This window comes from Lathamus discolor, chromosome 1 (genome assembly GCF_037157495.1).
Source record: "Lathamus discolor isolate bLatDis1 chromosome 1, bLatDis1.hap1, whole genome shotgun sequence".
Classification (NCBI taxonomy): domain Eukaryota; kingdom Metazoa; phylum Chordata; class Aves; order Psittaciformes; family Psittacidae; genus Lathamus; species Lathamus discolor.
This window is the reverse complement of record NC_088884.1, coordinates 67816489-67838399: the sequence shown is the minus strand read 5'-3', so window position 1 is coordinate 67838399 and position 21911 is coordinate 67816489. Positions and strand designations below refer to the sequence as shown.

General features: G+C 58.3%; 2 protein-coding genes across 5 annotated transcripts; one reads left to right on the top strand and one right to left on the bottom strand.

The window, feature by feature from the left end:
- The first annotated feature begins 689 nt into the window (after positions 1–689).
- CSDC2 (cold shock domain containing C2) lies at positions 690–9539 on the top strand. Its single transcript, XM_065665108.1, has 4 exons — positions 690–948; positions 6987–7245; positions 7500–7622; positions 7810–9539. The coding sequence occupies exons 2-4, from the start codon at positions 7070–7072 to the stop codon at positions 7970–7972; spliced, it is 462 nt and encodes a 153-aa protein (XP_065521180.1). The 5' UTR covers positions 690–948; positions 6987–7069; the 3' UTR covers positions 7973–9539.
- Positions 9540–12333: 2794 nt separating this feature from the next.
- On the bottom strand, positions 12334–21611 carry PMM1 (phosphomannomutase 1). Of its 4 annotated transcripts, none has more exons than XM_065677139.1 (9): positions 21484–21611; positions 21275–21392; positions 20376–20452; positions 20100–20191; positions 17235–17334; positions 16794–16937; positions 16363–16438; positions 13467–13582; positions 12334–12773 (listed from the first exon to the last, which is right to left on the bottom strand). In XM_065677139.1, exons 1-9 carry the CDS (start codon positions 21556–21558, stop codon positions 12651–12653), a joined length of 921 nt encoding a protein of 306 aa, XP_065533211.1. In that variant the 5' UTR covers positions 21559–21611; the 3' UTR covers positions 12334–12650. The 4 variants fall into 4 exon arrangements, 2 of the variants coding, with proteins under 2 accessions (XP_065533211.1, XP_065533217.1); XR_010612241.1 differs by lacking the exon at positions 12334–12773 and adding an exon at positions 15299–15468 and having other exon boundaries at positions 13495–13582; XM_065677145.1 differs by lacking the exon at positions 16794–16937 and having other exon boundaries at positions 21484–21610.
- Positions 21612–21911: the final 300 nt, after the last annotated feature.

Genomic DNA, 21911 nt, shown 5'->3' with positions numbered 1-21911 from the left:
GTAATTAACTGCCTGTTCTGTTAGAAAGCCTTTCCTAATGTCTAGCATCAATCTCACTCCTTGCAATTTAAACCCCACTACTCCTCACCCTGTTCCCCAGTGGATACAACTGATTCCTGTCCTCATCACATCACCCTGCGCCCCCAAGAGAGAAAGTCTCTGGCCGACTTATGGCGTTGCCTTTGCTCATGGAGATGGCTCTCCTGATCAGAGTCACGTTGGCACAGGGGAAACCAGAAAGGGAAGATCTTCTAGGCTCAGGGGGTTGGCATAGTGTGCTGCTAGAAATGAGGCCAGAGCAGTGGCACGGAGCAATGGGGTGGATTTGTGGCATGTGCTCTCCTGGCTGTGCTGGGGGTGACTGCAACACCCATGGATGCTTGGGGCTGCAGGCTTGGGCATATGAAGAGAGTGGCTGCAGCAGCACCAGTAGGTCTTGGGGTGATATGGGAGAGGCTTGACCCATTGCAGGGGACCCCCCTGGCTTTCTGGCCCGTTCTCCCCCTCCAGTGCCTGTGGAGCTGCCCTGTTGCGTCCGGCCATGCCAGCGATGCACCGATGCACGTCACTTTGCATAACTGAAGTGATGCAGCCCCCCTGGGCTGACCCTCGTAGCCTCCAGCCTCCCATACAGCCTTGCTCCTTTAAGCCTAGCTCAGAAATGACCAGCCTGATCCCTCCCACCTGCCCGCTCCCCCTGGCTTGGCCCTGACGTCAGGGAAGGCGTGCGGATGCGTGTGTGTGTGTGCGAGGCTCACATCATCCACACATCAGATCCCGCAGGTCCATCAGCAGGCAGCCGGCAGGCAGACAGCCGGAGAAAGCCCCCCACAGCCAGGCTGCAGGAGAGACCACTGCTCCTCGCACGGCAGCGGAGGAGCGTTCGGCCCCGCCGAGCACCGATGCTTTGCAGAGCGCAGCTCCAGGGAGCCCGTCAGTGCTAAGGAGGTGAGTGAGGGGAGGCACAATAGCCATCTGGGGCTATTGTGGCTGGAGGTTAAACTTCGTGCACCGCCACCTTCTTTCAAACCTGCTTTTTCCTTTTGACGGTGGAGAGGCGCGAGGCTGAGGCACGACTTCTCTCCTCCGGTTCGGTTATTCCCCACCAGCCTCGGGAACAATAACTCCTCTGGAGGTAGCGGCGACAGTGTAGTACTGTATGTCTGCTGTGGCTGGGGGGCAAATAGCCAGGGCTTTGCCATGAGGGGGTGAGATCAGCTGGACCCAGCTCTCTGATGGCCAGGTGAAGGGGAGGCGGTCTGTAAAAAATCCTTCTAATTAAACCAGGCTGATAATGATGTGGGCTTGAATTGGGGTTTCTTTAGGACTGGCTGCACTATTCATTCCTGCTGATGGCAAGTTAGATCCACAAAGGAGGAAGGAAGGACACACAGATGAGGACATTTGCACCAGGTCTTCGAACAAATGCTGTTCTAATTTAAAAAACGCACCCAAACCAAACACAGCAAAACAACCTAATCCCATAAATTTGGTATTTGGGAGTGAGGATTATGCATATATGCTTAAAAGGTAAATCAAGCCTCCATGATGGCTTCTCCCTTTGCTTCTCCTTTGCATCTGGCAGCCTTCTTTCTCTCTCCCATGGCCTCCTGGAGAACTGGGCACCCCAGCACTAAAGGAGCTTTTTATAATCGATCCATAAATGTGACATTCATATTTTAGCGCTAAGCAGGCTGTATCGTAGGCGAGACTATCTCAGCAAAGATCCCTGGAGTTGTGAGCGTGATTGGCTTAGCTAGGGAGAGGATGCTGTCAGTCTGTATTCCCCCAAAACCGCCTAGTTTATTTTTCCTATAGTAATTTGTCTCAGCAAAGGGGTTTTTAACATGCCGGGTGGCCAAGGAAATTGCTTTGCTTGGTATTAACTCTTAACAGCATGACCAGGAAGGGGGGGGGGGGGGGGGGGCAGGGCTGAGGGGCTTTCATTAGCATTGGATAGAGACAGCATTTATAAAAACCTGCCAGACGCCAAGGCTGTGAGCCTCCTCCAAGGGAGGATGGAGAAACGCAGCCCAGCGAGGGGTAACCTGCTTGTGCCACCCCCTGCCTGGAGCCATCCCGGTTCCCCAGCTGGTTCCAGCCCTTCACGGCAGCCCCCGGGAGGTGCTGATTCGGGCTCTCTGCTGGCTACCACGTTGCTGCTGGGTCCCTTGGTATATGAATGTGCCAAGCAGCTGAAATGTGGGATTCTTATTGTTGCACTGAGCTCTGGGGGCACGTTTCTGCGACTGGAGGGGTGTAGCTCTTCTGTTTCAGCCCGTGTCTAGACAGGCTTGGTCTGGGGGGGCATCAGCTTCCACCGAGGATGGCGGTGGGCCAGAACATCGATTTCCCTGCTCCGTGGGGTGAGGAGATGGCTGCCGGCAACCAGCTGCGGAGATGGGGGGTATGTTTGACATACGGACACCTTTCTGCTACTGGGGTGGACAAAGCAGGGAGGTAAACCTGGCTTCTGAACAGGGGCCACTGGCAGTCATGAGAGGTAGAGAGAACATGATGGCGAGTGGCAGGGAAGAGCCTATGTAGGATCTTGCTGGAAAAGGTAGCAGGGAGAAACAACTTCCAGCTCCTTGACTGGGGCAGGGGGAGCGGCGGCACTCGGCAGACCCAAGCGTGGTGGCAGACAGCATCTGAGCCAGGGATTTGCAAAGGAATGCGGTGGCGTGAAGGGAAACAGCCCATAAAGGGGATGGTGGGTCACGACCAGAGCCGGAGCGTGACAGCCGCTGGCGGAGCAGCCACCCATCCATCCGTCCATCCGTCCTGGGCAGCCTTGGGGTTCCAGCAGATGGGAAGGAGCACAAAGAAGTGCCGTGTGGGAGGACCAGCTCACCGAGGGCCATTAAGCCAATTAAATATGCATTCCCCTGCCTGGCTGAGGGACGTGTGAGGGGTTTTTCTTCGCTGCCGCTAATGAACGGGGAGTGGCAGAGAGGGGCTGGTGCCTCTTCAAAAGGCTCCTTCCCCCCTTCTGGGGGACCTTGAAGGGCTGTTTAGTTAAACAAGGTCACAGACAGCACCCAAGTCAATGTGTTTGGCTTTAAAGAGACAGAGAGAGACAGTGATTTTATTTGATAAAGCACAGACCTTTCAGTCGCTGATGATGAATGGGGTACTTGGATCTCGAGATAAAAGCTGATGTGTCTACTGCCTGTCTGCCTTAATTGGCCTGGGTTTCCTACGTTCTGCCTGCGAGCGTTCCCGACTGTCAGTTTGGCTCGGGAGCCTGCCCTCCGAAAAACATAAAAGCAAAGCTGGCTGCTGCTGCGGAAGGAAACCCTATCACCAGAGGGCTTTGGGGTTCACTCTGAGATGTTTTATGTGGGGAGCTGGGAGCACAGGCAGAGCCAGGGGTGTTTTTATGAGAAGCATTCTTCCAGGGAGTGCCGGTCTCAGTGCCGCTTGCACACCTTCCTCAGAGGACTGTCACCCCAGGGGACCTGCAGAACAATGCCACCCAGGGGAGACAGCGAGGAGCGACGTGCAGGTCCGGCAGTGGCTGTGGGGATGGGGCTACACTGGAAAAAGGCTTCCCGAGCCCCACACCAGAGCTGGGCTGCTGCGGCCTCCGCTCGCCTCCTCGAATGACCCGGATTTCATCCCTGCACTGTATATGTACGTGCAATGGGCATGGTGCTGAGGGTGGTGTCTGCCTGGCTGGCAGAGATCTGCCTTGGGGACGGGTGCTTGTGGTTCCAGCGAAGGGGAGCATAACACTAGTGATGGAGGAGAAGGGGAAATGCTTCCAAGTGCCTCCTCCTTGTCACCTGCTGGGGCTGCAGCATGGAGAAAGGGCTGGCAGAGGGTGATGGGGTAGAGAACAGAAGAGGAAGAAGGGCAGGAGAGGCTTTCCCTGGTCTGCAGCTGGGCTGGGGAGAGGGGACACCAGCAAGGACATGCTCATGTCTCCCCTCTTCTCTCAGCCCGCTCTTGCTGAGTTTAATTTCCTCGGTCCCTTTGTTTGCTGCGGGGATTTAAATGAGGTGGAAGGCAGGATACCGCCCTGGAACCCCATGGTGCCAAAGCTTCCGCTCAGCCTCAGCTTCACCAGCAGCAGCAAAGCTGGGTGTTCAGTCGCTGGGCCCCAAGAATGACCCCCAAACAAAGGGAGAGGAGCAGAGAGTATCTGGCCTTGGGAGCCAACCTTGGCATGGCCACAGGACAGGGGTCTCTGCTCTAGCCCCTGCTCCAAGCAGGACTTAGGTGCAATGCCTCTGAGCAGGATGTGTCCAGGGGGCTGCACACCCCCAAGGATGGGGACCCCACAGCCTTGCTGTTCCCTGTCACTGTACAATCCCAGTGAGCTGCTGCGCCTTGCCAGGGCTTTCCCCACATCCCTGCGGATCAGCCAGAGCTCCCCAAAGTGCCTGAGGGCTGTTGCACTCAGCTTGTTTTCCCATGTGGGGCAAGCTCAGCTAATGGGGGCTCACAGCAGTTGCCATCCTCAGGCCTCAGGAGTGTGTTCTCTGCCTCCTCTGCCTTGGCGATGCCCAGCAGGCTCCTGCTCCCCACCATCACTCAACCCAAACCAGGAGGCCCTCCAGGGCACCCAAGCCTGTGCTGGTCCCGCAGGTGAACCTGGCACAGACCCACTCTTGGCTGTCACTTCATTTGCCCAAGCCATTTTCTCCCTGCAAGGCTCCCCCTCTTGCACACCCCTTCCCCTTCACCTCCTGTTTTTCTTTTCCCTCTGGGAAACTTCCATTTTTCCAGTCTCACGTGGACCCGCTGGAGGAAGCTCGTTCTCCTGGTGCCAGCCAACCCCTTCAGCATACTAATAGTTTGCTCCAAGCATCGTTATTCAGGTTAAATACCCTCCATTGTCCCTAATCTGGTGGGGAAACCGAAAAGGTCTCCTCAGTGAAAGCAGCACAGAGGAGGCACTCTGTGGTGAAGCCATTTTCATAGTGTCAGCTCCACGATGTGGCAGAGAACTGAGGGCCGCTTCCCCACATCGCTCCGCGCGTCCAGCCCTGATCCTCCTGGGAAGATGCCAGATCCTGCAGCAATGCTTGGGGACCACCTCACTTTCTGCTGCCCAGAAGCAGCCAGGCTGCTTGCCAGCACAGGCAGGGTGGTCGGGTGGGGGGCACAGATGCGAGCAGGGGAGCAGCGTGGTGGCTGCCTAGGCTTTTGGATGTCTCGCCTGTGGGGCTCCGTGAGCCCCTCTGAGCTCCTCGGGCATGGGGGAAGGAAATGGTGGCCCTGGGAATGGCAGAAGGAGATGCTGAGGCTGGCAAGGCAGGAGCTGAGCAGCCCTGGTGCGGGTGGGCCATGGAGCAGGAGGCAGGTGCTTGTGCTCCAGTTGCTTCATGGCACAGAGGAGCCACTGAAGCGCATGAAGGGTTTGGTGCAGGGTGGATGGGAAGGATGTTTCAGAGGGGTTTGCGGTTGTGGCTGGAAATCGTCTTAAAGAGCAAGAGCAAAGTGGCAGGTTTTGCCTTGGTGTGGGGCTCCAGCGTGGTCTCTGCTGCCTGAAACCTGGGTGAAGCTTTGCAGGGCTGAGAGGGAGACACCACTAGGACACTAACTGAGGAGTGGATGGGCAGACCCCCTGGAAGGGGAACAGGAGTTGCCAGGTCCCTCCCAGCACTTCAGCTGCTCTAGAAATCTCTTCCCATGTCCTTGGTGCCTGCTAATTTCAGAGCTGAGGTGACCCCCTTTTGTGCTTTGCCCCAGAGCCACTGTGCCTCGAGGGGCCACGGATGAGTCAGAAACCAAATTAACTGTTTCCTGGGTTTCCCGGTGTGTGCTGGTGTCCTCCCAAAGGATGCCGCATGCCCCAGTGGGGCTGGAAGGGCTGCATGGGCTGGCAGGGAAGGGGATGGTAACAACATGGGATGTTAGGGGGGAAACCTGCTTCAGAATGCACAGGCCCCGGTTTCACGCTCAGGGTGGTTCAGCCATGCTCATGCTTGCTCTGGCTCCTGCTCTTTGGTGGGTGACTGCTGCCAGGCCAGCGCTCGCACATCCCAGCACAGGGTTACCCCCTTGGGCTTTACCTCCTTGCAGACCACATGATGCCGGCCAAAACCTGGAGCCCAATGCCCACAGCGGCAGGGGTTGAGCTGTCGTGACTCATCTGAGGTGCCCCAGTGACGTGCGTGTGGTGTTGGCAGCCTGCAATAGCCTCCCACTGCCACTTCCCTGTAGGGCTGTGGCCAGTGGGCAGCAAGCTGCTGACTGGGGCTGGGCTTGGGTCCTACATCCCATAGCACTGAGGCAACCTCCAGCGGTGGGGAGACCTCAGACCCTGACCTCGACCTACCTGTTGGCTCAGCGTTTTTCCTTCATCCTTTCAGCAGAAACCCCAGGCTGTGGGAACATCTCAGAGGCCGGGGCCAGGAGCCCTGGAGTGCTGGCACTGCATGGGCATCCTTCCCAAAGTGGTCCCTGCCTATGGCAGCCTACGCTCAGCTGCTCCTTCTCCCAGGACGTGCTTCTTATTGACTTCATCTCTAATATGTGGGATTATCCTGAAACAAAAGAAAGACAAAACCATAAACCAGGTTCTTTTCTTCCCTTGGGATGGTTTTGCTGGAACTGTTTGGATTAACTGCTCCAGTGGGACACTGGCACAGGTTGCACACAGAAGCTGCGGCTGCCCCATCCCTGGCAGTGCTCAAGGCCAGGTTGGACGGGGCTTGGAGCAACCTGGTCTGGTGGAAGGTGTCCCTGTCTGTGGCAGGGGGTTGGAGCTGAATGAGCTTTAAAGTCCCTTCTGACCCAAAGCATTCTATGAATCTACGAATATCCTGAGTTGATCCAAGCCAGGGTGGGCTTCCCAGAGCGATTCCTAGCACCTGGTGTTGGTGCTCAGTACCAAAGGCCATCAGTATGCTGCCTGCACCCACAGATGTGGGCTGGGAGCAGAGGGGGCTGTTCCTGACAGCAAACTGCCCCTGCTGCCAAAACCCCTCCCTGGGGGGGCCCTGTAACACCCCCCTTTGCTCCCCTGGCTGCAGGTACCCAGCAGACCCAGGCGCCCTTTCTCCCACCGCCTGCCTGCCCATCTGTCCCCAGAACGGAGGAGCCCGCCGGCCCCACCATGTCATCAGACCCCAGCGCCCCGCCAGCGGTGCCCCCGCTGCACTCGCCCAAGTCGCCGGTGTGGCCCACCTTCCCCTTCCAGCGCGAGGGCAGCCGCATCTGGGAGCGTGGCAACCTGCTGCTGCGGGACCTGCCCAGCCCGCTCCCCACCAAGAGGACCAGGACCTACTCAGCGTGAGTACCCGGCGCACAGCGCAGCAAGCGGGCTTGGGGCTGCCCTGCTCAGCTGAGCAGGGGCCGCAGTCACCAGCAGGACTCTTTGCGGCTGGTGCATGTTGTCATTGTGGCACTCGGCATCTCTGCACCCGCCTGCCCGCAGTGCTGCAGGTGGGATCCATGTACTGTCCCCAGGGAATGCTGTCTGTTCTAGCAAACCTCTCCCTGTGCTGTCCCCCCAGTGAGACATCTCCATCCCTTTCCTCCTGCAGCACAGCACGTGCCTCTGCTGGCCCCATCTTCAAGGGTGTCTGCAAGCAGTTCTCTCGCTCCCAGGGCCATGGGTTCATCACCCCTGAGAACGGCACAGAGGACATCTTCGTGCACGTGTCTGAGTAAGTCTGGGGATGTGTGGGGCTGGAGAGCTGCGGGCTGGGGTTAGGAGGTCTCCGTGATGTGGGGATGAGGCTCTGCCTGTCCTCGACCCCTAAGGCACAGCTGATGAATTGGGTGTCTTCCTTCCTTGGTGCTGGGTGGTCTAGCTCTTGGCCCCAGCCCCACTTCTCCTCTCTTCTCCTGCAGCATCGAGGGGGAGTATGTCCCGGTGGAGGGGGACGAGGTGACGTACAAGGTCTGCCCCATCCCTCCCAAGAACCAGAAGTTCCAGGCGGTGGAGGTGGTCCTCACCAACCTGGCACCCCACACGAAGCACGAGACGTGGTCTGGCCAGATCATCGGCTCCTAGGCCCCCGGGGGGGCCACCGGCCGCTCGGCCCCACAGAGCAAGCCTGCCCGGCCGCTCACACGGGGAGCCGAGGCGGCGGCGGGGCCGGGGCTGCCCCCAAACATGCAGGCGTTTGCGTTCGGTGTCTTTTATAAGGTTACGGTTTCCTTTCTCTGTGTGTGTTTGTAAGTGTCTGTCGAGGGGGACGGGGAAAGCAGAGCCCTCCCCTGCCGCCCTCCAGCGCGGGGGGCAGTGCCGTGCCCCATGTCCCCTTTCTTGCCCCGGAGGCCATGTGGATCAGGGGAACCAGCCCTACCGCTGCCCACAGGTGCTGAGAGCGGGAGAGGGAAGTCTGGGGGAGCTTGGCTTGTCCTCCTAAACCCCGCTTTGGCAAGATGGGCTCCCCAGTTGGTCTCACTGCCCACAGCACACCAGCAGCGGGGCATGCCGTGAGGCTGGGGGGAACAGGGCAGTGTGGGGCAGCGTATCACTACTGCTGGTAGTTGATGGCACCTGCCTGAGCCACATCCCTCCATCAACAGACCTCAGGTCAGCTGTGTCATGGGGAGGTGGGTGGCTTACAGAAGGAAAACACTAAGGGGGAAACGGCTGCTGGCAGGGCGCTGGGCCTTGTGCCCGCAGGGACAGGGGTAAACTTGGCACCTCTGTGCTCCCCACCACCCCTGGGCTGGTACTGCACTTATTTTGGCTCCATACTAACATGGTTTTGGGGGAGATGGCTGCACCTTGTCCCCTCAGCCCTCTGGAGACCCCACTTCCCATCTGTATGTGTGTGTGTGTGTGTGTGTGCATATCCATAGCTTGCCAGGGGGATGTGAGGGGCTGAGGGGTGTAAGTAGCCTCAGCCACTTCTCCCCAAGCCCCTCGGTGTAGGCAGGGTCTCGTATACAAAGCACAAACTTCTTCGGTTTTGGTCTTTGCCATGCCCTGGCTAGGCGGGCTCAGGAGGGACAGGGCAGAGGTCAATGGGACAAGGACGACTTCCACCGGGCTGGGATGGAGCTGGCCCCAGGGGATGCTCCAGGAATCTTCAGCATCTGAAAGGGTTTATTTCCAAGTGGGCCTGGGGAGGTGACAGCCAGCTCCCTGGGGACCTGCTCCCTGCTGCTGGCCCTCAGCACTGACGGAGAGTGGCGTTTTCCACATCTTCCTGCTGCTGCTGCAGTGGGGACACAGGGGTCTGTTGTGAGCAGGGAGAAGGGACAAGGTTGGTGCCACATGAGCCAGCCAGGCCCTGTGGATTCAGGAGGACCCACTGCCTGCTGTGCCAGCCCAGGCTGATGTGGGGATACCCCACAGCCCATCTCACTGCCAAGCCCAAGCCTGGCTCACCCAGGGGCTGTGGTGATGCTGGCTCAGGCCCCAGGATCCCTGGGACACAGAGTCAGCTTGGCCAAGGCAAACCTTGATTGATTCGTTTGTTTTCCCGTTCCCTATTTTTTTGGGGAATAAACTACAACCCCAGACTTGTGGTGTTTTTACAACTCCGGTGTGGTTCCCACCTGTCTGACCATGTGTCAACCTTTGTAACATTGGCAATAAACCATTAAAAGTGACTTTCCCATGAGCCCTGCCCATCCTGGCTCTTTGTCCTGTGTGTGTCACGGTGGGGATGCTGCTGGCTGTCTCAGGTAAAGGACCTGGAGCATTCAGAGATTCCTCCAGACAGCGTGGCCTGGGGGTTCTGGGGTGCTCCAGCTTTGCTCAGGGGGAGCAGACGCTGAGCCTGGGACAGGAGGCTGCTGCCCATCGGGATGGGGATTGGGGCTGGTCCCCCACTGCTGCAGGGATTTTGGGTGCCTGCCATCTGGATGTGTCTCAGCCCAAGGCACAAAGCACATGCTGCCCTCAACCACTGCGTGTTGTAGCTTTAATAGGATTGATTTTATTTGTTTTAATATACATATATCTGTATTTCAATATATTTCTTATTTAACAGTTGGTATTTGCCAGACAGGAGCTGCCCATCTCACACAGATACGGAGCCACCCCCTGACGCAGGGCCCACCACATCATCTCATTCACACATACACAGGAGAACCCCCAGCTCACACCACAGGCACCCACCGGGTGAGGAGCATCATGGCAAAGGGGTCTCAGGGGCAGGTACAGGGCCCCCACCCCAGCACTGTGCCTCATCCCTGCCTGCAAGAACACAAAGCAGGCAGCCAGGACTCTCAGCAGCCCTGCTTGAGCAGCAGGGTGGGAGCGGATGAGGCCCCTTCAACCTCAGCCATGCTCTGACTGTGAGGAGCTGCCCCAGCTACTTCTGATGTCGACCTCACCCCTCCAGCAGGACAGCGTCTCCTGCTGCAAGGTGCCCTCAGCTGGCGCGGGCTTGGTGTAAGCCAGAGACAGGAACACGGAAGGTTCCTGGGCTTGATCCCACCCATGCACATGTGAGCTCTTGAGCAGACAGCGATGGCAAGTGCCTCGGAGGTCAACCCTGCTTCTGCTCTGCTCACCCTCCAACCTTCCCACCCTGAGCAAGGGATGCGCTGCCACCAGGAGCAGCCTCGGACAGAGCCTGTCCTTCCCTTCAAGTGTGCAAGTCATCTCAGCCCCCAAGGCCACCACAGTGTCTTGTGACTTTAGGGCTGCTCTTCACTCACCACTGAACTCACAAGAGCTCCTGCTGGGTTTGAATAGACTTATAGGAAAATTACCCACCCCCCCTCCCCCCAAAACCGCACACATCACCTGATCCACAGTGAAACAGAGAAGGAGGAACCACAAAACACACAATTCCTCCATGGAGGTTTCAGTGTCAAAACCAGTGGCCTGCGAAAAAGAGTAGCCTGCATTCAGGTTTCTCCAACAGGTCCTCTTCTGCCACGCAACAACCTCTGGGTAGAAAGAGGACTTGGTGCATTTGTTGGGGATTCCTGGATGCTGGGCAGACCCTTGTGCTCATGCAGACGGGATGCATTACAGACCTGATGCGTTGTAGAGTTAAGAGGTGCAGTCAGGTGGAGGGGCAGCACCCCTGCTCCTGCAGCCAGGCAGCAGCGGCAAGGCCCACTCAGGACTCTGGCCGTGGCCACACGGGAGCCCTGCCCTGGGTCTACAAGTACCAGCATATCTCACCTGATGCATGCAGTCCCTTGGTTATGGTAGTGGCAGCCAGCTGAGAAACTTCTCTCTGCAGTCCACCTATTAGGTGGGAGATGAACAGCAATGGCAAGGACAGCAGGAAGAGGAGAAAAAGCGGAGAGAAAACAGGACCAAGAGACAGGACAGTGCCATAACAACAGGGACGTGGTGAGAAAGGCTCATGGGGAGCAAAGGGGTGGGTTGCAGGAACATTCACTATCTTCCAGGTCCACAAACACCAGGTATGTGTGCCCTGGGTAGCTGTAAGTGGACATCTCCCTGGAGGGGATCCCTGAGCTTCTCTGGAGTACCAAGTTGTGACTAGTGTCATCGGTGCAGCCACACGTCCTAGCACAGCTGCCAGGAGCAAAGGGGCAACATGAGGTCAAGGGCTGAAGGACAGATGTGGTTTTACAACACATGAAGACCCTGAAGAGAGCAGCAGGACACATGACAGTACTGGCGATCCTGCCTCCCTAAAGGTGACCATGTAAACTGAGCGTGTGGGATGAGCTGGGGTGGAAAAGCAAGCTTGGAGGGCACTGTTGAGGGGGTACCTCCATTGGCACTACTAACCAGGTCTGGCCTGTGTTGGCCCTCTTTGAGAATGCCTCTGGCATCAGGATGGAAAGCTGAGCACTGGGAAGGAAGGCGACCTGGTCTGTTATGAGCGCCCTGGGTGAGGTTTTACATTGACACACTTGTGACACCTAATGGACATGGCAGTGGGAAGAGGACCAGGAAGCCTTCTGCCCACAGCTGCTCCACAGAGTGCCCTGCACACATCGGGTGCCTGGCGTCCTCCAGCCACACCAGGCAAGGTCTCTTTTGAGAACACAGGAAATACATCCTGGGGGTTTTTTGAGAGCTAAAGAGAGAATGCGTTTCTCCAAGCGCCTGAGCAAAGCTCAGAGCAGAAGCGCAGTCAGTCATTTTAAAACTGTAATTCCCAGGTCACCTGTAGTGACTGGCACGGCATGGCATTGAGGGGAAGGACATGGTGACCACCTAGGTCAGGATGCCCAATGCTGCAACCAGCTGGGGTCGCAGCTACCCCTTCCTACTTGGTGGAAACAGCCTTCCTGGCCTCCTGCCTCGGAGCAGCTCCAGGGAGAGTGCCTGGGGCCTCAGCAGCCCCAACCTCCCCAGCCAAGGTGCAAAGGGGAGAGAAAGGTGAGACACATGCTCCCTCATGCAGAAGTGTTAAGCGAAACAGAGGGAAAAGAAGAGAAGAGGGGAGGGAGCACGGGATGGTCACACACACGCTCTTGTGACTGGCCCTTTCAATGCCTTCTGATCAAGAAAGCATCTACACTGCTGCCTACCCAGCCCAAACTGTCAAGAGAGAAGTTTTTCTGGAGGCAAGGAGGGTCTGGTCCTGTGAGCCCCAGCCGCAGACGGGGAGTGCCAAAGGGCTGCTCAGCAAAGCCCCCTCCTGCGCACCCACCTGTGCTCACACCTTAACATCCCGACCAGCTCTGCACAGTGGGGATTTCCAGTGGCCCTGAGCAGATCCCTCAAGTGAAGGTGCTTTTCCTGGCGGGGGAGAGGGCAGGGCTGGGGCAGGGCTGCGGGGCCTGTGCAGTCAGCACTCGTTTGCTCTCTCCGGAAAGAAGATCTCGCGGCATCGCTGGACCGTGTCCTGGGGGTTCTGGACGCTGTGTCCCACCGTGCGGGGATCATCGTAGATCTCATAGTCATTCCCTCCCTGCAGGGGGACAGGAAACAGGGAAGGTGTTAGCAGGGCATCACCAGAGCATCCTCATCCATGCTTCCACATCTGGCTCTGTCAGGGGCTGTCAGGGCTCTGCTGTCCCAACAAGGCAGACGGGGCTGGGTTGGAGCCCTGCTCCCTCCCCCTGCTCTCCCCTCCTCTGTGCCGTGGGAGGAGTGTAGAAAGGACGGGGAAGGCCCAGGACCAGCAAAGGTTTTCCAGGGAGCCAGGAGCTCCCTGCCCTGCCTGTGGATGAATTAGCAAAAGATGCGGTGGGCACATCTGGGGTGCAGAGGTTGCCCACATTTGAAAGAGCTGAGTGAATGGCCAAGCTGGTCTACCGCAGCAAGGAAGCATCATCCTTCACTGCTCTAAAAGGAAGGCGAAGCTGTTCTTGCTATTGAAAAGCCCTCTCCCAAGTGCATTTTGGGTCCTATGGGCCGCAAGAGTGGCTGCATCCCCTAGGAGTGCCAGGGGTAGGAAAGCAATGCTGAGATGGACCTGCTCCCCAGCACGGTGGCCCTGCCACCATCATGAGCCTTCTGCATACCTCTGTTGCATGAGGATGTCTCTTCCCCTGGCAGCACTAGGGGTGCCACGGGTGGAACCCAGGCTGTGGAACCGTGGGGGAGCAGCACCATGCAGGAGAGGAAGCGGCCATGCGAGGGGTGAGCAGGAGATACTCACAGGGGTCGTCTCGTTCCCAAAGAAGTGAATGGTGTCAAATCTCTCGTCATCGAGCACGTTGAGGCAGTAGCGCTTGTCCCAGCCCTCCGGGAAGACGTCGAAGCTGATCATGCCACCTGCCAGCACAAGGAAGGGCAACACTGGTGGGAGCTGACAGGGTGTCCCCCATGCTGGGATGGGAGAGGCCCAGATGTGTGTGTGCAGCCCCCAGCCCGAACAGCAGCCAGGCACCAGCTCTGCCTTGGTGTGCCTCTGCAGCATGTAGCTGTTCCTATGACAACGGGCCGGAGTGACATCAGTGTGGCTGTGGTGACCATCAGCACAGCTCCCCTGACTGCAGGCAGGCAGCAAGCAGGAACCAGCACTGCAGGGGGGATGCTGGCATGGGAGGTCCCAAGAGATGCATCTGCCGGGAGACACTGGATCACACCTTGCATCCGCATGTCCTGTGTCACAACGGGGGGCAACGTCCTTGGAGACTGGCACCAAGGCTCCTGTGTGAACATCACTGGCCCTCCTAGAGCGCTCTGGTGCTCCTTAACCCTGCAGGGACTGGGAGCTCCCAGCACACTCAAAGCAAACCCCATGCACCACACAGCGCGGGGGTCCCAGCTGGCCATGCTGCAGGCCCCATGCACACTGATCAAGGGTGGTCCATGGAGGTACCATCAATGTAACCGGGGCACGACCCTGGTCTGTCGCCTCTCGCTACAACAGTCAAGTGTGAGTTGCTCCCATCTGGAGGGGCACGAAGGCAGATGTACAGAGGTGAGGGAGCTTACCCAGAGCGCGCTCATGTGTGCGCACATGGACACCCACGGCCACCCAGGGTTAGCAGACTTCCAGCCCTTGCTCTGAGACCAGGCTTACCCCAGCCTTTTGGGGGTTCTCAGAGGCAGCAGCTTCCCCGTCCTCCTGAGCTACCACACTGCATGCGTAGGCTGCAGAGCCAGAACCTTGTCCCAGCACCAACACGGGTGACAAGTCCCTCCCAAAACAAAGCCGTAGGGCACACATATGTTGGCGGCTCGGTTGGAGCCAGGAGGAATAGGGATTTCAACTTGGATGTGCATCCTCCTGCCAGTTCAGGTCTCTGCTCCTCTTGGCTTCATGGGGACCATCTGCTTCCTCAGGCACACTCTCCCTCTTCACACACCACAACCCTACTACTCTTAGGAAGCAGGTACCTCTAGCAGTAAAGTAGACAGGTACCTACAGGGACCGTCCCTGCTGGAGGAGAGGCACTGTTCCCCCAGACCATTCAGCTCCTGATGCCATGATCCTCTCCTCCCTGGCTGGTTGAGGTGTCCCTGTTGGAGCCCTCCTTGGAGCCTGAGGAGCTGGGAATGGAATCTGTGTGCTCAGCTTGCGGCAGAGGTTTCACTACCCGGGCAGGACACTGTGGTATGTATGGGAGCAAGTGCCCTACAACCTCAGGGACGGAGATGCCCCCCGACTTGAAGCCGGAGTCAGCATGAGAGCAGGAGCCAAACTTGTCTGACCTCATTAAAATCCTTCCTGGGTTTGTACCCAAAGCCATTTATCTGTGAGAAACGCTGCGTTTCGCTGCATCCTGGCCTTTTAAACACAATGGGGCAGCAAGGAGGGGCTCTTGATGCCGGTTGCAGAGGGTAGGAAACTGAGGGAGAAGAGGTGGTATGGAGGACAGCCAGCACTGTCCCTTGCCTAGGCAGAGCATGGGTCTGGGGGGCTGCAGAGAGATCTTCCACCACCTCAGGGGCTTGTGTCCTCCACAGTCTGGGACAAGCAGCATGGAGCCAGCCTGGCAGAAGAGCCCCATTCCCACGTGTTCCTGGTGCTGGATGCCTGACCTGAGACACACCGCGTTTCCTTTGTGGAGGAGCGGGGGGCCTGCAGCTCCCCTTGTCTCGATGCTTCTACACAACAGGCCCAGGCTCTTCATGGCGGTTTCCCAAAGTCAGAAGAGAGAGACCCCTTGTTGTGCTCTTGCCCCCCGTGCCTGCGGGGACCTTGTCTTTCTCTGCTGTGACAAACGGTGTGTGTCAGTGCTGTGGGCAGCAGAGGATGCTGCTGGCAGGATGCTGAAGGGGCTCTAAGCAGGGGCCATAAGGGCGCCAGACCCGCAGTACTCATCCACGCTGGGTCAAGAGTGGGGTGTCACCTGCTGGCTCTCAGCCTTGTCACCCCCTTTCCCTTTAGCTCAGGCTACCACACGGCACCTTCTTATCTCACTCACAGCCATGTGCCCTGTGGAGGGTCTCGTCCACCACCAGCCCCACCGCTTACACACCCTCAGTTTGCTCTCCAGGCTGGCCAGACCCCCAGCATTGCTCAAGCCCCTCCTTTGGTCCCTCATCTTCACTAAGGGTGGCTCTCACTTGCAAAAGCCACCCCAAGAAGTGGCCCATGGCACGGAGCTGCGGGCTCCTCGCCTCCCACAGCTCCTCCTCCAAGAAGAAAGAGGTTTCCTTTGCAGCCAACCCTCCCAAGTAAACCCCAGGGCTGAGACACGCATGAGGCTCCCGTCTCATTCCTAGAGAGAAGCGTGTGCGCCTGGAGCTCTGCTGGCCACGCTGCTGCTGCTGGAGCCAGACCAGACCTTCTGGGGAGGGGAAGCTCCGCAGGGCTCACTGGAATCGAGGCAGGGATAATGTGGCAGGACAAAATCCCTCCCGTCTGCCTGACTGCAGGGGAGGCGAACCTGCAGCACAGTTTATTCTCTGCTGTCGCCCTGCTTTGGCTGTGAATGAGGTGTCCCTGCAGCAGCTCTCCAGGTCTATGAGCTCTCCGTGCTCTTCCTTGGGTCTCCAGGCCCCCAGAGGGAACAGCCACGATTCCTGCCCCCCTTTCCCAGCATTTCGTGGGCAACACAATGAAGAGGCCAGGCAAAGCCAGGGAAGCTCCCTCCACTCACCTCGAGAGAAACGCAGGCCTTTGCCAGCAAACTCCCTCTGCAAGGCTGCCACAAACTTCTCCCGAATCCGCTCTTTCTGTGGAGCAAGGGGGAAACGGGAGGAAAGAAGGTGGGATAATTGGATACTGACAGTCAAGCAGAACCCACCGTAAGCTGTCTGCCAGGCAGCTATGGCCCGTTGCTCCGCTCCCTTCCTGCCTTCCCTGAGCCCCAGTGCAAGCACATTCAGCCAGCTCTCACCAGCCCTGACCCGCGTCACACAGAGGCCACCAGCTCGGCAGCTCCAGCAGCTCCCGGGAGGAGCAGGTCCCAGCCCTCCCTCGCTGCAGTCACCCCAAAGCCAAGCTCCCAACCCAGTCCCCAGCTCCGCTGCAGAAGTCTTGCCAAGTCCAACCAATCCCTCAACCCCAAGGAAGCTCCCCCAGGCTGACACTGCTGTGAGCATGGGCCGAGCGCTCCATATCTCCAAATGCAGATCTGCCGGGCGCTCCCGCTCTGGAAAGTCCATTAGTTCCAGCTCTGTTGGGGCTGGGAGAGTGAGGGACAGAAGGGAGCCGCTGGGCAGCCTCTGGGTACTGTAAATGAGGAAACACCCTATTAAATAAGTGCCTTATTCCCCGGGGCTCTCCCACAGCACAGGGCATGCCGCTGGCCACCCCACTGCATCGGTGGTACCCAATGAAGTCAAATTCGTCCATCCATCTGTGTCTTTCCTTAGGTTTTCTGACCCCCCCCAGTCCTGTTTTCACCTTGCGGCATGTGCTGACCAGTTTGGAGCTGGGCTCCTTCCTCCTTGGGAAGGGCAGGAAGCAGGTAAGAGCTGAGATCTGTGGTGGTGCAACAGCAGCAAAGGGGAGGGTGAGCCTGTGTACCTTGTCCAGCTCGGAGAACTCGATTCGCTCCTCTGGGGTGCAGCTGCGTCCGATGGGGGAGATGTTCAGCATCCCATTGCGAAACTCAATAAAGGTTCCCCTGTGGGTGGACAAGGGCACAGGGTTACGATGCAGGGAGAACAAAACACACCTTCCCAGGGGAATGGCTGCTCCGTGGGACATGCAGTCCCTGCAGGGACAGGCGATAGGAGAGGAGCCGTGCCCGCTCCCAGGTACTTCATGCCAGGTAAAGACCAGGGGTCAGCACCCCTGATTAGTGTCTCCAAGGGGCTCATAGTTTTGTAAGGGAGACTGTAAGAGACGAGGAATAAACAGCTCCTGTGTGCCCTGGGCATGGGCTGGAAGCAACGAGCATAGGTGAGACGACAGGAAACATTTTCTAATGTTACGAATAACTGCAAGGACAGAGGAGGCCACGAAGGTGCTGCAAGGGTTGGAGCAGTTCTGCTCTGGAGGCAGGCTGAGAGCCGGGCTTGTTCGGCCTGGAGAAGAGAAGGCTCCCTAAGGGGAGACCTTAGAGCAGCTTCCAGGGCCTAAAGGGGCTACAAGAAACCTGGAGAGGGGCTTTTTCCAGGGGCTGACAAGGGGGAATGGCTTTGAGCTGACAGAGGGAGATTTAGATTAGACATTAGGAAGAAGCTCTTCCCTGTGAGGGTGCTGAGGCACTGGCACAGGCTGCCCAGAGGAGCTGTGGCTGCCCCATCCCTGGCAGTGTTCAAGGCCAGGTTGGACACAGGGGCTTGGAGCACCCTGCTCTAGTGGAAGGTGTCCCTGCCCATGGCAGGGGTTGGAACTGGGTGAGCTTTAAGGTCCCTTCCAACCCAAACCAGTCTGGGATTCTATTGCCCGGACTGCATCAACTGCCTGATGGGACTGCAGCACTTCTTTAAGAAGTGCTGGGTGTGTTGGGCGAAGCTGGCAGTGCCCTGGGGCAGTGAGACGGAACAGGTCAGCGTAACTGGCTCCTGATGTGTGGCAGCAGGCTGGTGAGCAATCACTACTTCTTTGTTGGGACACAAATCAGGTAGGACCCACCAGGGCCTTGGTATCTGTTTGTCCCCCTGCACCTGTGACTGCGACTCTTACCTAAGTTTGCACAGACAGGACCCAGTTCCTGCTTGCCATCCTCACCTTGCACTGGGACCACTACTCTGCCACCTCCTCAGTGGGCTGGTTCAAAGCACTAGGCTAGCGGAAAACTGCTCCCTTCTTTTTACTTTGTTCTAATCCTTGGTTCTCTCTGCTTATCACCTTGGAATAACTCACCGAGGGTTCGGATAGGTACCAAGGCTGGTAGGGCAGCAAAAACAGGGGACAGACGGCAGCACTGCCAATCGGAAAACAGACTGAAACTCTTGTGGAAACCCAGCTGGAGCGGGGAGATCTCCTTCCCTGTCCCGCAGAGGAGCCCTGAGCTCATTACCCCTCTGATGTCCCTCCCACCCCTGTGCGCTGTTTCTCTGTGGTAAAGTGCTACCACCCTGAGACTGGGGGGAAAACTCTCAGCCTCCTGTCTTGTAAGTCAGTGAAGGAATGGACACATGGGCACGGAGAACGGACATGGGGAATGGACATATGGGCAGCCATGCCTGCAGATTGGGAGCAGCATCTCCGCAGCACCAAGGGTTCAGCAGCTCATGCTCTAAGCCAAGACTCGGGAGATGGGGTTTAAAGTCCATGCTCTGCTAGAAATCCCATAAGCCTAAATCCACAGAGGCACCTGGGAGCTGAAACTCTGCCAGGCTGTTGGGCAACCAGACAGCAATGAGGCAACCAAACAGCCTTGAGGGTCACAGCCCACGTTTCTGGGGCATGTTTTGCTGTCAGCCCTGTTGTAAAGAGCCACTCTGGCCCCCCTCACCAGTCACTGTATTGCCACACGGTGACTCACATCAGGCAACTGATCTGGATAACAGTTTAGCAACTTTTACCAGCTTACAAACACAAATGGAGAGCAGGAACAAACCAGCCAGGGCAAGAGGAGGGCAGAGCTGCTGCTTGCAACAGCCCTATTGGCTCATGGTTTGTGAAAGCATGGTCTGAGGGGTAGTTTGACACTGCACCCAGGCTGATTTAACTGTAGGCTGCCTCTGAAAGAGGTCCTCCTCCTCTCCCCTTCTACCTTCATGCCATCTCTTCCCTCTCCCTCTCCTTTCTGTGACAACAGGATGAGCTGATCCAATGGAAAACTACCCTTTTATTTCCTGGCAGTGGACTAGTCTTCCTTCAGATGAGGTGTACCAGTCCAATGCACCCTGTGGCTGCTGGGTTCCATGGGAGAAGCAGACAGAAACACTGGGTTAAAACCAGTGTGAAGCTGTGTGCTCAGGCGCTGGGCCTCCCATCTAAAGAGCTATTGTTCATCTGCTTGAAAATCATAGGACCAATGATGCCTGATGCACTGACTGGTAACCAGCTGGTACCATTGTCCTAAATGAGATGCACACAGGGGCTGTACCCTGACGGATGTAGTGGCTGTACCCTGATGGATGCAGTGGCTGTACCCTGATGGATGCAGTAGCTGTACCCTGATGGATGCAGTGGCTGTACTCTAATGGACACAGCGGCTGTACCCTGCTCCCCAGGGAAGAAAATCCAAAGAAAAAAGCGGGCACTATGCTAAAAAATAGTGAAGGCTCTCCAGAAAAAAAGAGCCTCCTCCATTATTTGCCCACGGTGCCCAGCTTGGTGGGTCAGTGATCCTACATGGGACCTCTAGATGCTAAGATAAAGCCTGGAGCAAGGCAAACTCAGTAGCTCAGCTGTTCTCAGCCCAGCTCTGGAGCTCAGGGCTCCATAGCAGTCAGTGATGTAACTGCCATTTGCATGGGCCGGGGCCGTTACCGTTTCTTGGGCAGCTTCAGCAGCGCCATGTAGTTGAGACAGAAGTTGATCAGGTCCTGCAGCAGCTCTTCTCCCAAGTGGTCCTGGATGGCCTGAGGGAGGAGAAGGAGTGAGGAAGATGCCTGACCTCCCAAGAAGCCCACCCAAGAACATGAACTTGGTGTGAGACTTTCAGATCTGGCATTTAGGGGGAGAGAAAAGAGGGGCCAAGTATGCTCCCCATGGCACGCAGAGCACGGGGAAGGAGCGGCACGGCTGCAAGGGGGCTGGACCTACCTGCTTGGAGACCAGCTGCCCGTTCTTGTATTGCACCGTGCCATTCTCTGCGAAGACGTAGTCAAACTTATCAATGACTGTGGGGGAAGGAAAGAAAACCGTGAAGCATGGGCACTGCCTGGGAAAAGGGGTCAAAAGGACTGGGCTGAGGACCGAGCCCGCCACCCTCCTGCTGCCTTAGTGCCACACTGCCTGCACCTCCCATGCTCCGCAAAGGGCCACCAACCCTCTGTGCTCGCCCCAAAGCGAGCATGGAGATTATCTTCTGCTCGCATGTGGGCAGCTGACGCATGCAGGGGGGAAACGACCTGACCGAGGTCACGGGGTGAATCAATGGCAGGATGAAGATAAGGGCTCCAAAACACCAGGCTTTCAACTCCGTGCGTGTCATTCTGCTGCCTGCCGTGCCCCCCCCCCCGCTGCCAGCGCGCCGGGGCCACGCAGGTACCGGTTACCTAACTCCAGCCCCCGGCCACGCAGCGCGGCCGGCTCGGCAGCAGCCTCAGCCGGGAATTTCTCAGCCTCCCCCCGCTGTGAGGGAAGAGCTCGCAGCCCAGCCGCGCCTGGCATCCTGGCCAGAGGAGGAAATCACGGCGGAGGGAGCGGCGGCTGCCCCTCGCCCTCCCGCTCCCTCCTTTACCCCAGGTGCCCGCTGAACAGGATGCGGAACCCCCGGGCACGCAGGTCGCAAGGGTCCCCTGCCCGCCCCGGGGGGAGCCCGGATGAAGGCTGTCCAAACGCAGCGCCGGAGCCGGCAGCGCTGGCTGCAGCACCCATTCCTGCCTGCTCTGCGCAGCGGGAGAAGGACGAGCAGCGGCTCCGGCCCGGGCACGGCCATCCCGCCGCAGGGGTCGGGGTCGGGTTTAGGCCACGGGGGGAGCGCACGGTGCGCGCCTCACCTTCATCGCCGTCGCCCAGCTGCTCGGCTATCTTGGCGTAGTCGGAGCCGCCCACCACGCCGATGTGCACCCTCTGCCGCAGCTCCCGCAGGAACGCGTCCACCTCCGGCTCGATTTTCTGGCGGGGAAGCAGCGGGTGAGGCCCCGCGCTCCGCGCTGCCCTCGGGCCCCGCTTTCCGCCCAGCCCCGTGCCCCCCGCGCCCCGCTACCTGCCGGGCCGGGGTCAGGGTCCCGTCCACGTCGAAGAGGCACAGCACCCGGCCCCGCGCCGCCGCCGCCGCCATCCCGCCGCGCAGCCGGCCGCTGGCAGCGGGAGGCGGGACCGCGCTGGGGCGGCGATGGCCGCCGCGCCGCCCTCCCGGGCAGCCCCGCGGTCGGTGCGCGGCCACGGAGGACCCCTTCACCCCCCGTCATCCGCACCCGCGTGCGGCCGAGGGGCCCCTCCGTGTTGTTGCCTTAACGTGTGGGTCCTGAATGGCTTCCCTTCTTCAGCTTCAGAACGCTAACGGGGGGCCTGGCGCTCAGCGGGGAGGAATGTGTCTTTACGTCTGTTGTTGCTGCAGTGCCCCTGTACTGAGGGGCTGGGGTCGGGGTTGAGCTGCCCGGTAAGCTCGGCTCCCGCGGGGGTTTCTATGTC

Bases quoted from the DNA above. Each gene is read 5' to 3' on its own strand.
- PMM1 (XM_065677139.1), bottom strand. From the start codon at position 21,558: ATGGCGGCGGCGGCGGCGCGGGGCCGGGTGCTGTGCCTCTTCGACGTG. The intron at 17,335-20,099 runs GTAACGGCCCCG...GTCCACCCACAG, and splicing joins CTGAAGCTGCCCAAGAAACG to GGGAACCTTTATTGAGTTTC. The intron at 12,774-13,466 runs GTGAGTATCTCC...GTCCCCCTGCAG, and splicing joins TTGGGAACGAGACGACCCCT to GGAGGGAATGACTATGAGAT.
- CSDC2 (XM_065665108.1), top strand. From the start codon at position 7,070: ATGTCATCAGACCCCAGCGCCCCGCCAGCGGTGCCCCCGCTGCACTCG. The intron at 7,246-7,499 runs GTGAGTACCCGG...TTCCTCCTGCAG, and splicing joins AGGACCAGGACCTACTCAGC to CACAGCACGTGCCTCTGCTG. The intron at 7,623-7,809 runs GTAAGTCTGGGG...CTTCTCCTGCAG, and splicing joins ATCTTCGTGCACGTGTCTGA to CATCGAGGGGGAGTATGTCC.